Source organism: Cydia pomonella, chromosome 13 (genome assembly GCF_033807575.1).
Source record: "Cydia pomonella isolate Wapato2018A chromosome 13, ilCydPomo1, whole genome shotgun sequence".
NCBI classification, from domain to species: Eukaryota; Metazoa; Arthropoda; class Insecta; order Lepidoptera; family Tortricidae; genus Cydia; species Cydia pomonella.
In genome coordinates, this window is record NC_084715.1 from 20,802,685 (window position 1) to 20,816,091 (window position 13,407).

At 38.8% G+C, this 13,407-nt stretch overlaps 1 protein-coding gene across 3 annotated transcripts in view; it reads right to left on the reverse strand.

Moving 5' to 3' along the window:
- Positions 1 to 13,407, reverse strand: part of LOC133524590 (protein real-time) — a 289,768-nt gene that overhangs the window by 241,042 nt on the left and 35,319 nt on the right. For all 3 annotated transcript variants that reach the window (XM_061860690.1, XM_061860689.1, XM_061860691.1), the window contains exons 2-3: positions 2,783 to 2,932; positions 1,632 to 1,763 (exon numbers count right to left, since the gene is read on the reverse strand). In XM_061860690.1, the coding sequence (XP_061716674.1) occupies positions 1,632 to 1,763; positions 2,783 to 2,932 (282 nt within the window). The remainder of the gene's footprint in view (positions 1 to 1,631; positions 1,764 to 2,782; positions 2,933 to 13,407) is intronic.

Here is a 13,407-nt window from a genome sequence, read left to right on the forward strand (position 1 = left end):
AGGTAAAACAAAAGTAGGTCACCACACCGGATACTCTCAAAAAAATCAAAAGCGCAGAGAAAATCATGTTGTTATTCTTAGGGCCTGTTTCACGATGTCCAAGTATTGGATAGCTGATTGACAAATAAAGTCAGATAAAATTTCTTAAAATACTTAGCACTTTATCTACCAGTTAAGCTTATTTGAAGATTATAAAACGCCAACGATGACTTTATTCGTCAGATAAGTGGCAAGAAGCTTATTCAGGACTTTACTTGGACATTGTGAAATAGGCCCTTAAGCTATTAATGTAATCCCAAAAGAAGAGATTACAGTTTCTTTATTCTACTATTACTGCCATGTTTGAAGAGACAGACTACATCATTTTTGTCTATAAACACGAACAAAATTATCCACAACGTAAAAGCTTATTAAACCCAACTAGGTGAATGCAACCTCGAAGCTAACATTAAATGTAAACTGCCATATATTAACGTTCAAACATGAGTGTCACAAAGCGACTTCCACGCCGGCTCCTTGCGAAATTCCCCGCTCGCACAAATTGCTGCGTGCCAAATGTTTGCAATAGCTGACAGCTGCCATCTTGGAAATTCGTGAAAAGAGGGAAATGTAAGTGTTATTTTCAGAGAATACCCGATGATGAATATAGTAAAAAGTATCATAAATTGATAATTGAGATACCCCAAAATGCATCATCACAGGACATACAATACACCTTGTTTATCCCAACTTCAATTAAATCCTGGTCACGTTTCTAGAATTTTCGGACTAGTTTTATTGCCGACTACTCACTCCTAGGCAAGGTTATATTATACATTGATACCACTCACCTATCACAAACTACGGTAAGGCCCGGAAAACCGGACATAGTCTCTGTATAAACGAAATGGATCATCCAGTCATCATTATCGTCTCACCCCAGACGTATTCGGTCATGTCGACTGCTTTCTATCTTTGGGAGCGCCGCTGGTGTTCAGGTAACCAAGGGGCCCACTGATTAACAGTCCACTGGACGGTGTCGGTCTGTCAGTTGCTCGGAACTGACAACTTTTTGTTCTAACTGACAGTCCGATACCGTCCGGCGGACTATTAATCAGTGCCCTTTACGCAGCTCATTTTCGCAAGTAAGCGGAAAAGCGCGCCTCAATTATACCACCAAGGAAGAGTTTTGGCCGAAATGTGTCAAGACCCGGCGGTTCCGCGTTCCCTGACACTGCGGGGTTACGTAATGTACCGCAGCCATAATGCGTTTTTGTAATTTTTAGTTTTAAGATATTTTTTATAATATGTATGCAGGTTTTAAGGTATTTATCTAGTTATCTGAAATAAAGATTTTCATTTATTCATTCATTATAGGTACTGTTACATTAGTCCGGTTACAGCTTACCAGGTACCAGTGGCGGCGCGTCACAAACATTTGTAGGGAACCCGGAGCTTATTTTGCTTTCCTTTTCTCCATGAACCGATCGTGAAAGTACTCAACGGGCTGAAGTTTAGACAAGCCGGTGGGAATCGAGTTCTTTGAACGATCCGCCACTGCCAGGTACAGTCAACAATGTTGATTATTTTATAAGAGCTCTCTTCATATGCCGCTTCGGGTTCCCTAGTCTATCAGATTACTAAGTACTCACGTAATATCGGCATTTTTCTAACACCACGACCCTGTTGGCGAAGGATTCGTTGATAGCCTCGATCTCCAGCACTCGCGCTTTCAGATCCAGGTGGTTCTTCTGGATGAAATAGATGTAGTCGACGCCGACCATCTGTAGATAAAGATTTGGGATTATAAATCAGAACTCTTGAAGATCTACTGTAGGAAGAGGAACCTGTGCAGATAGGGACAGATATCTTGCAACTCGCAACCTACAAAATGCAGAAATGCATATTTGATCAAATGCGTTTTTCTCAAATATGTAAGATCATCATCATCATCTTGAAGACGCCATCAGTTTCAGATTTGTAACTCTTTTAAAAAACCGTCGGGTTTGAAAAACACGCGTTCAGTCAAATGTAACATCGAATATAAATTTTGTTTGAATATGATAGTCGCTCTTGTCTTCGTAACAATGTAACTTCGTATTAAAACTTCTTTCTTCTTCGTAATAAAACTTCGTATTTACAGATGCGTCAGAGCGTACATATGGCACCTCTATTTATGTTATAGGAGCGCTCCACATATTCTGTATCGCGGCCAATTAGAAGCATCTAAATTATAACCTTTTGTACTGATCAAATATTGCAAATCACTCTTTCATCATCCTCCATACTATCAACACCCACTTTTCTACATTGAACCGTTTTGACAAGAACCCTTGTAAACCAGTACCCTTTGGAAGATTATACTTCGCTTCATTATAAATCGAAGTTTTATTTAAGTCGTCGAGATCCTGACCTGCACGGCGGCTACATAATAATGGCAGAGTATGTCTCTTGGTCTCTTTCAATCGCGCGGTATAAAGTATATTTTTAATAACGTAGATAACGTCATCCATCATACGCTACATGACTAGGCACATGTGTCTACTTATTGGCTAGACTAGAGTCGCGATCACATATTACTCTCAAATAATGGTCGTACTTACATAATGAACAAGTGTTATTAATGTTCTTACTGTATTGTTGCGACTCTCCGCCACGCACGACATACAACAAATTACTAGACCCCTTGATAAACTCGTAGAGTAATTGAATTTAGGATACAGGCCCAAAACTGCACAAAAAGTGCAACTTGGTCCAAGATCACAGCAATGCCAAAAAAATAAAACTACATTACAACATGCACCTTTTTCAATAGATAAGGTGCATCGACGTTCAGCTGGCAACGTCGCGAGGTATCTCGCTGGGAGTCGTCCTCGGACCAGCTATCTTCAGTGATCACGCACTCCAGGACCACGGGGATCTGCGGGCAGCTCGGAAACCGCCGCTCATATGCCTGTAGACAAAAAAAAGAATTGATAGAATTGAGTCTTATTGCAATTACATAAAGTTTACTAATCATTCATAACAAGTGAAAGCAAAGGTCTTCGTTTCAGCTCGGGCAAAAATGCTTTTGTAAGTCTGTCTAATAAATATTAAATAAATAAATATTATAGGACATTATTACACAAATTGACTAAGTCCCACAGTAAGCTCAATAAGGCTTGTGTTGAGGGTACTTAGACAACGATATATATAATATATAGATATTTATAAATACTTAAATACATAGAAAACACCCATGACTCAGGAACAAATATCCATGCTCATCACACGAATAAATGCCCTTACCAGGATTTGAACCCGGGACCATCGGCTTCGTAGGCAGGGTCACTACCCACTAGGCCAGACCGGTCGTCCAAAGGGTGTTCTCCTATATGCAGGTCGCTTTTTTCAAAAGATACACGTGAAAACTGGTGAGCAGCGGTGGCAGCATGGTTCCATTTTTATCACCTATCATTACGCCTGTCACTTTCGCGCTTACATACTTGTTAGAACTTGACAGGCATGGTGACAGGTTCGATAATTTTGTAAACTTTTATTCGATTCTGTTTGTGGATATATTTCCATGGAAGTGATCCTATAAGGGTTCCGTTTTTTTCCTTTTGAGGTACGGAACCCAAACAAATCATTGGTAACTGGCTTGTTGGCTGCATATTTTGTTATACAGAGAAGGTCATTCATTAGACCGGTATTTTCTCCAGTCTGTCGGAGAAAAATAAATAGGAAATTTGCTTCCAGCGGCGTTTTTAAAATATTATAAAATGACGAAACAGCAAGTTGCAATGTGATTACTGTGAGCATAGACTACTTTTCTATAATAGGTGGGCAATAAAGAGTATTGACAGAAATAAATGCACATTCGAAGGTGTAATCTCCAGAGAAGTTAACAGGCAATTAAGTAGATACTCGTGCGGTCCCAGAAGCCTTATCAGCTTCATTAATGGGAGGCAATTAACAGTTGATAAGGTAATTAACGGTTTCAACGCAACGCCGAACTTGCAAGGCCATTCTAGACATGTAGGCATGACATTTGGTATTTACTGTTTCGTCTGGTTCTATTAAGGCGGAAGGTAAGGCAGTTTTGTTGTTAAGGCTTTCGTGGTTATCACACTACGGGAACCTAAATAATTGCAACCAAATGTCAGGTCCGGGTCCCTTAGAACTAAAAGGCCTCTATAATTTATGGAACCTATTTGAAATTATAGAAATTCCGATTATAGTGTATTTTATTTATTTTGGCCATATAATTAAGCAGATAGCATAATTAATGATCACTATAAATGAAACAGTTTTAAATATTATCGTTACGGATCAGCATGCCGCTCCGGTGTGTAAGCAGTTTGAGCGAGTGAGCGGTGTCAGCAATATCCACGTATAAATAAAGCGACGTCCCGTTTACAAATCATTGCTGCCTGCGGATCCGTCTACAATGTGAAGACGGCATTAAACGTTTAAACTGATTAAATTAGTCGATTAAACTGTTGCTAAAATAAGTTGGCTAAACTCTGTAGTTTTAGCCAAAACTTAGTACTCGGTTTATCTTGACGATCTGCAATGCAAACAGTGCAAGAGCAAAATACAGCTAGCTGCACAAAAGTTCTAAGAAATGCATTACTTAGTATGTGCAGTAGTTAGGCAGTTTCACTTCCAAACTACGCCCTTGGACTTGAAATTGGAAACCTCAATCCTTTAAATACCGCTTAGCAAGTTAATAAATCTGTTCTTTATGTCGCGTCAAGGATGCGTCCAATATTTCATAAATATAAAATGTAAAAAAGTTATCCTTTCCGTTCTAATCACGGCTTGACATTGAGAATGCACCTGCAACACGACACTTGATCGCACTTTATTCACAGCCCGGCTGCATATAATTGCGCAACTGCAATCGGTTGATGGCTAATGCATTCCTATAATGAAACGTTGCAGGCCATCATAAAGGCTTTCAACACGAATAAATAATAAATATGAGTATTTTTACTTAAACAGCATAAAATTTACGAGAAGGTATCACTAATGCAGTTGTGGCTAGACTAACGTAGGTTTCCATATTAAATTTTAAGGTTTGGTAGAGGTCAGGAATTTGCAACATATGCCCTAGTATACATTCAACAGCAATACATAACATAAGCATTGGAAACGACAGTGCCTCACATGCAATAACAAGGATGCCAATTTGCCAATACCAGCTTACATTTTGACATGAAAACGATATCTCAATCGTGTTGTGCGTCTCGTTCGCGTCAATATATGTACGGACAAGTACGAGCAAAATGAACGCACAAATGATAACGAAATGATGTCAACATCACGTACGTTCTAATCGGCTTCCAGCTAAATGTTTGTCTACAGGAACTTCAGAATTAGATTTGTGTCATAGTGGGCTCAAAGAGGCACTATAAAAATCAAGTATGAATCTTCGAAATTCGTAATTAGACAAACGTAGTGGAGACCCGAATAGAAGGAGACTGTGTAACACGAGGGCCTTGCCATAATGACCACCGTTAATAGAGAACGCCAATTGAAATTTAAATAATGTATGAAAATAGCCAGAATGTGACGTTTCGTTGCATCTGTCATATTTATTCCTTTCGTTTCGCGTTTGCGATGTAAGCTTGTCATCTTGACTAAGCCCCTAGGTGTACCGTAAGGACATATGAAGAAGACGCGGTTACACTAGTCAAAATACTGTCACCACCTACTACTGTGACAAGTCAGGAAGCGAGCATATGGTTCGATCGATTTAGATAATGGCAGGCAACTGTGACTTATCCAACTTCATAGAGGAAGCGACATGAGGAAAATCCTCTTCAAGGTAAGCCACGAACGGTATGCTAAAGGTGGACGTTATGTCTTCGTAATAAGGTTTAGGTACGAATTGTCAGATGGAAGTGGACGTCGGAACATGTACTTTGTAGTTTGATCTTTCGACACCCGGAACATATTGAAAAGATAAAGGAGCAAATAAGCAGTAAATAATCAAATGACGGGCTTAAAATCATCTGTCTATACAGAGTAGAGTTTTGATTATTTTATGCACCTTCCATTGCACTGAAAGCCGAGCGGTACGGTACGGCTTCCAGACAGGGGTGGGTTCGAATCCCGGCTACAAAATACAATTTGATATTTTACCAGTCACTTTTCGGTTCCAGATACCGCTGGAGTGACGAATCCCTAAAAGACCTGTCCATCCGCGGAATAACCAACTGGCTTGAAGTGGCGCAGGATAGGACAGAGTGTTTGTGGCCCAGAGGATGGTGAAGGCCTACCGCACCACCTCTCACGCAGCGGCATGCCTCGTTGCCGGCACCCCGGCGTGGGAACTAGATGCAGGTGCAGGGGTGCTGGCTGAAATATACTGGGCGAGGATGGAGGCCAGGAGGCGCGGGGAGCCCACAGATGCGGAGGAGGCAGAGAGGTTGGCCCGAGCAGCCGCGGAGCGCCTGAAGCAAAGGTGGAGAGATGCCTTGGAGGATAGCCGTTATGGAACCCGAACCATAGGGGCTATCCTCCCAGTAATGGACGAGTGGTTGGGGAGAAGAAAGGGGGCCCTTACATTTAGGGTAACGCAGGTGGTGTCCGCACACGGTTGTTTCGGGCACTACCTGCACAAAATACAGAGGGAGCCGGGGCCCCAGTGCCATGAATGTGGTGCGATGGACGACACGGCCCAGCACACTCTAGAGGAGTGCAACCGCTGGGCCGTGGAAAGAGTGGCCCTTAGGGCGGCGACGCTGGGTAGCGAGAGGAATTGGGAAGCGGTGGCCTCCTTCTGCGAAGAAGTCATGTCGCAGAAGGAGAAGGCGGAGAGGGAGCGAGAAACGCGCTTCCTCTCCGTCGCAGGCGGCAAGGCCAAAGGCAGAGAGCGCATGCTCGCCTCGAGCCCTAGGGCCAGTGGGCTGATCCCCCCCCCCCCCTTCCATTGTGGGGGTGCCCTGGCGTTAAGCCGGGGCTGCCGGAGGGCGCCGTGGTGAATGTCATCATCGATCCCAGTGCGCCCTCATGAACGGCAAAGAGGGTGAAACGCCAGAGTGGGTTTAGTCGGTACGTCCAAATTCTCCCCACCTCTTGCCAGGAGAGGGGAAAAGAGTGGCGAGTCCCACACACCGTGCGTAAATGCATTCCCACTCCGTCAAAAAAGAAAAAAAAAGGATAGGACAGAGTGGCGCTCCCATGTGTCTGAGGCCAAGATCCTGTTTGGGTCACTGAGCCAGTGAAGTAAGTACTTTTCGGTACCTAAAGAAAAACATCGAAAAGATACCTTTATACATCTCCCACACAAATGTATATGAAATCCCCATTCGCATTGAGCCAGCGGGGTTCTGTAACCCAACTGTCTGTTGTACTCTTTTAGGCAACCTTTATATTTATAAATCCTCGGATTGCATTGCATGATCGTTTTCACTCTGTACTAGTATCGAATAACGACCTACTTACATAGCTTATAAAATATTCGCGCCATCAGCTGTATAAAAAAATACACGTGTAAAATAAAAATAATTTCACTTGATACATTATGGAGCAGTACGACACGTGCCGATCCTCACACAAATCGAAACATGTACTGTACTGACACGAATCGAAGTCATCAATAATACATAAGAGTGTCCTAGCAATCCGTGTATTTTACAAAACAAGAGTTCTGTAGTGATAGCAGTAGTAAACTCTTTTTTTTTTTTTTAATAGCCTGTGTCCCACTGCTGGGCAAAGGCCTCCCCTGTTTTCAGCCACTCGTCACGGCTTTGTGCATGCTCTTTATTATACAAAAACACATAATTAACGTAGCATACAATTAGGAAAAGCGAAGACAAAGGCGAACTTATCCCTTTGAAGGATCTCTTCCAGTTAAACTTTGAGTAGATTAGAGGAAAGAGTGAAAAGAGGGTAACAAGTGCAGCAACATGTACAACCAGGTACATATAGGTCATTAGATAAGTTTTGCAATAGACACATATGAAACAAAGAGGTGGCTTATCAGTCTTATCACATACACTATTTATTACTACAATATTACTATTTATTAGAGATAATGTTTGGCGGGAAACATTTACTTCCTTTTTACAAGTTAAATTTGATCCACTTCCCGGTTTCCGATTGAGCTGAAAATTTGCATACATGTGTAAGTCGGGTGACAATGCAATATTATGGTACCATCGAGCTGATCTGATGATGGAGACAAGAGGTGGACATAGAAACTCTGTGATAAATCAACGCAACCTAATTGTGTTAAGGGTTTTTAGCATTTGCTCGATGAGTATTAGTTACCTGTGGAAAGAAAAGTACAGTCAGCGATAAAAGCTTGTACCAAAAATGAAATTTTTGCAAAAAACTTATTAATTTTACATATTAAAAAATATATTTAAACTTTAAAAATGTCGGCGTGGGCTAAAGACGATTTACGAATATTTTATACAACATTTACATTTCATACAAAGTTTAAATAAAAATTTTAATAAATACATTTAAAAGGAAAGCCAAATATTGTTTATGGATATATAGTTTTAAAAAGTATATGTAATAGGCCACCTCTTTGTTTGACCTATGTACAGTCAGCATACTCTACGATTACGCAGAATACTTTAACCTACCTATTATAATTTAAAGTAAATAATATTATTGTTTCTGATTATACAGGGTGTTTGGTAACCGGATGCAAAGCCGAAAGTAGGAGATAGTCTAGGTCATGTAGAACATTTTTAGCCATACTTGTCTTAGACAAATGTTATTAGTTTTTTTTTATTTAAATTTTAAGATTTGTCGGAGAAAACTACAAAACTTCAGACTAAATCGATAATAGTACTTTTTTTACTGCAGGTAGATTTTTTTTTGTTTTATTTTGTATTGTGCAATGTCTATCTTACACCAGGAAAGTGATTTGAAACATCTTTGTCTAAAGAAAACGAGTTGACAGCGATTTAAAATTTTAGTTACATGAAAATGTAAATGATTTAAGTGATTTAAAAGTACGATAAAAAAAAACTAAAATAGCCACGAATTTTCAAACCATTTTAAAAACATTCTTGGCTTTTACCCTTTTATTTAAGCTATCAAACACGACTGTAGCTACTGTATCCTTGAAAATAAGCCACCTAAACCAACTGGGTAGCTAAAATGTTTCACTCTACTTGTGATACTTGTGGTAGTTGTGGTGACGAATCTCATTATGATTTTACAATAAAACTTTGGTTCTGAATACTAAGTTGGCGTTGACTTGAAATTTGACTTGTTTTAAAAGGGTTAAGTGTACTGGACAAAAATACCACATGCAATTTTAACAAACAAAGGCTTGCGGCGGTGAGAGACAAAAGGGACTGATAGCGGCAGGCGGCGAGCGGCGTTAAACAAAGATGATCGGTTTTGTATCACAAGTAGAGTGAAACATTTTAGCTACCCAGTTGGTTTAGGTGGCTTATTTTCAAGGATACAGTAGCTACAGTCGTGTTTGATAGCTTAAATAAAAGGGTAAAAGCCAAGCATGTTTTTAAAATGGTTTGAAAATTCGTGGCTATTTTAGTTTTTTTTTTATCGTACTTTGAAATCACTTAAATCATTTACATTTTCTTGTAACTAAAATTTTAAATCGCTGTCAACTTGTTTTACTTAGACAAAGATGTTTGAAATCACTTTTCTAGTGTTTGATAGACATTACACAATACGAAATAAAACAAAAAAAAATCTACCAGCAGTAAAAAAAGTACTAATTATCGATTTAGTCTGAAGTTTTGCAGTTTTCTCCGACAAATCTTAAAATTTAAATAAATAAAAAACTAATAACATTTGTCTAAGACAAGTATGGCTAAAAATGTTCTACATGGCCTAGACTATCTCCTACTTTCGGCTTTGCACCCGGTTTCCAAACACCCTGTATAAATAATATTGTTGTTACTATTATAATTTGAACTTTTATACATTGATTTTATAATGAATAATTAATTAATTCAACACTGTGATTTTATAATCGTAATTACAAGGTATAAAGTACAGAATGTACTCACTATCAAGAAAGGACTTGTAACTTTTTGTTATTAATAAATATTTGTATTTGTTTCTATTTGTATTTGCATCAAAAGTAGCGGATCAAATAACGCTTCGTAAGTATTTACCATTCTGTAACAGCCTAACAAAAAGTGATGTCTTTAATATAGAACAACTAAGACTGTATATGATATAGTTTTGAACGCGAATTTTAGAAATGTATCTATTTTTGGAAAACTTATCCAGAATATCAGATACTTTTGGCGCGTTGTTTCATCCGCTACTTTTGATGCTGACTGTACCTATCACAAAGACAAAGGATATAAATAAATACATAAATTTATAGGATAAACATATATTACACTAAAAGGTTCGGGGAAAATACACTAAAGGTTGGAAAGAAGTTCTATTGATGTTAATTGAATAAAAATTGAAGAAGAAAAAAACTAATTAAAAAATGGGAACATACTAGCTCAGACATGAAATGACGGAGATGAATAAGCTTATTCAAGCAACAATGAAAACGAATATTTACGTATGGCGTTATTCATTAACGTCTGTCAGATCCAATAAGCCGTTGATAATTGTTTGTTCCTAGCCGTCATTTTGACATCTGTGCTAGAAAGAGACCATTTTTAACAGAGGTTTAAGTTTTATGAAGAAGGATCCCCTTCTTTCCAGGCATTAGAAACGTTTTAATCTGATTATCCACAGGAGTCGGCACTCAATTTAGATCACTATTTTGCCAGTGCAGTCGGCAAGGTTATCCTAAATATTGATCTTGGCTTCCATTTCCACATTTATATATTATTGCCGTTATTTATTATGCCAGATCAAACAGCCAAAATATGACACTGAGCCTTCGTCAAGGATGATTACTACTAATGATTAATTCAATTAAAGGCTTTACCACTTGTCGTCTCGACTCGAACTTAGATTTGTTTGCCAACTTGTGAATTGTCACCGAGAAACGCGAACACTCGAACGATGTGTTTTATTTGAAATATCTCCTTGTGAAAATGATATAAGAAATAAGGTTTTCTAGTGGATATTAGCTCTTTAGTAGATGGACTGGGTTTGTTGTTTGTGGATCCCTGTTAGTTCTGTCAATTTGAAGAATGATGACCAGAGATCGGACAATTTTGCGTCATTGCTCGCAATAATGTGGACATGACTCCAAAATTAATCAAATATGTAATCATTTAATTAATTTCTTACTTGACTTAAATTTTAATTCCTAGTCAATAAATACAAAAGTTTGTTAAAGTATAGATTTATTAAAGAAAATAATCAGTATTTTTTCCAAATTGTTTAGTTTAAACCGATTTTGAGGTTATCGCCCACAACTTAGAACAGAAAATAAACTCTGAATTATACTGGAATAATAATATTCCTATAAAACTACTTAAGTTTGCCCCATTAACATCAGTGGAGTGCGAGCGGAGTTTTTCAGCACTTACGTATATTTTTGATGTAAAAAGAAAGACTGACTGCAGAAAATTTGGAAAAAATGCTGATTATTTTCTTTAATAAATCTATACTTTAACAAACTTTTGTATTTATTGACTAGGAATTAAAATTTAAGTCAAGTAAGAAATTAATTAAATGATTACATATTTGATTAATTTTGGAGTCATGTCCACATTATTGCGAGCAATGACGCAAATTTGTCCGATCTCTGATGATGACAAAATAATTGGATCCGTGTGAGCAGAACAGCTATTGTACACTCAAAAGCAGTCTTAACTGGTATCTGTGATATGAAAAATCTAAATATATGAAAACCTTTTACTGACTTTGTACAATAAATTGGCTGTGCCAATTTTTTGGCTATTAGGAAGCGCTGGTGGCCTAGCGGTAAGAGCGTGCGACTTTCAATCCGGAGGTCACGGGTTCAAACCCCGGTTCGTAACCAATGAGTTTTTAGGAACGAATGTACGAAATATCATTGATATTTACCAGTCGCTTTTCGGTGAAGGAAAACATCGTGAGGAAACCGGACTAATCCCAATAAGGCCTAGGTTTGAAGGTCAGATGGCAGTCGCTTTCGTAAAAACTAGTGCCCACGCCAATACGGCCCCGCTTCGCAGAATGTGTCAAATGTACAATAACGACCTAGTCTCGGTTGACATTTTTAACAATAGTCGTGCAAATTTCAAATTTAAAGTAAATTTACTGTTATGAAACTTATGAAGCATACGTACTTCCGAAGTTCATCTTAATTTAAGTAGGAACTTTTGGCCCAATATAAACTTAGTCCTATATTTAACATTGTATATGTGTAGTCCCTCGTTTCGCTTTTTGCATGTTATATGTTTGAATCTTGTCAGCACTGTAACTACTAATATTATCGTCAGTGTAATAATATTAATTTAGTACCTATTTTACCTAACATTTTATACCTCAATCCGAAGGCAATGCCACTTATAAATTATTAGTTTATAAAATAAATCCTAGTGGGAATTGTCTCAGGATGTAGGCTGCACTTATAATGTAAAAACCAATATCCTCTTTTCTGTATCATCTGCCTGTCTGTTTTTTTCCCCAATAAAGAAAATAAAATTAAATAAAATTTTGGGGATTAGTTGTCAAGCGGACCCCAGGCTCCCATGAGCCGTGGCAAAAATGCCGGGACAACGCGAGGAAGAAGACGCCAATTTTTTGGATATGTTGACATATTTATGTCGGATCATGTGATTGATCGGTGAGACAATGATGTTTTTTTTTTTATACTACGTCGGTGGCAAACAAGCATACGGCCCGCCTGATGGTAAGCAGTCTCCGTAGCCTATGTAAGCCTGCAACTCCAGAGGAATTACATGCGCGTTGCCGACCCTAAACCCGCCCCCCCTCGTTGAGCTCTGGCAACCTTACTCACCGGCAGGAACACAACACTATGAGTAGGATCTAGTGTTATTTGGCTGCTGTTTTCTGTAAGGTGGAGGTACTTCCCCGGTTGGGCTCTGCTCTAGATCTGGAATGACATCCACTGGCTGTGCCCTACCACACAAAGCGAGATGACATTCACAATGCCCATACCTCTCTTATGGACGCAGTTTAAGGACGTACCCGGGTCCGTCCTTAAACTGCGTCCATAAGAGAGGATGTTACTACTAAAGCACAAAATCTGTCAATTTCTAATGTGTTTTGACACGTTTCTCGTTAAAAAGTGGAATGCTGGCTGAGCAAATTAATAAAACCGCAGACATAGGTCAGACGCCATTTGCCCTACTAATTAAGAATAGCTGCGAGTTCGTGAACACACTTTGTTTGGATTTGGACCATCATATCATCATAAAACAGAAACCAAGTCGGTTTAAAACGTTAGTATGTAATTTAAGGTAAGTTGCTGTCGGAAAGTTTCCAGAATAACGATGTTTCCACTTGGAAAAATTCGGAATCTTCTCATTTCATACATTGACTCGCCCGTTTCTATCTTTATTGCACGCGCTAATA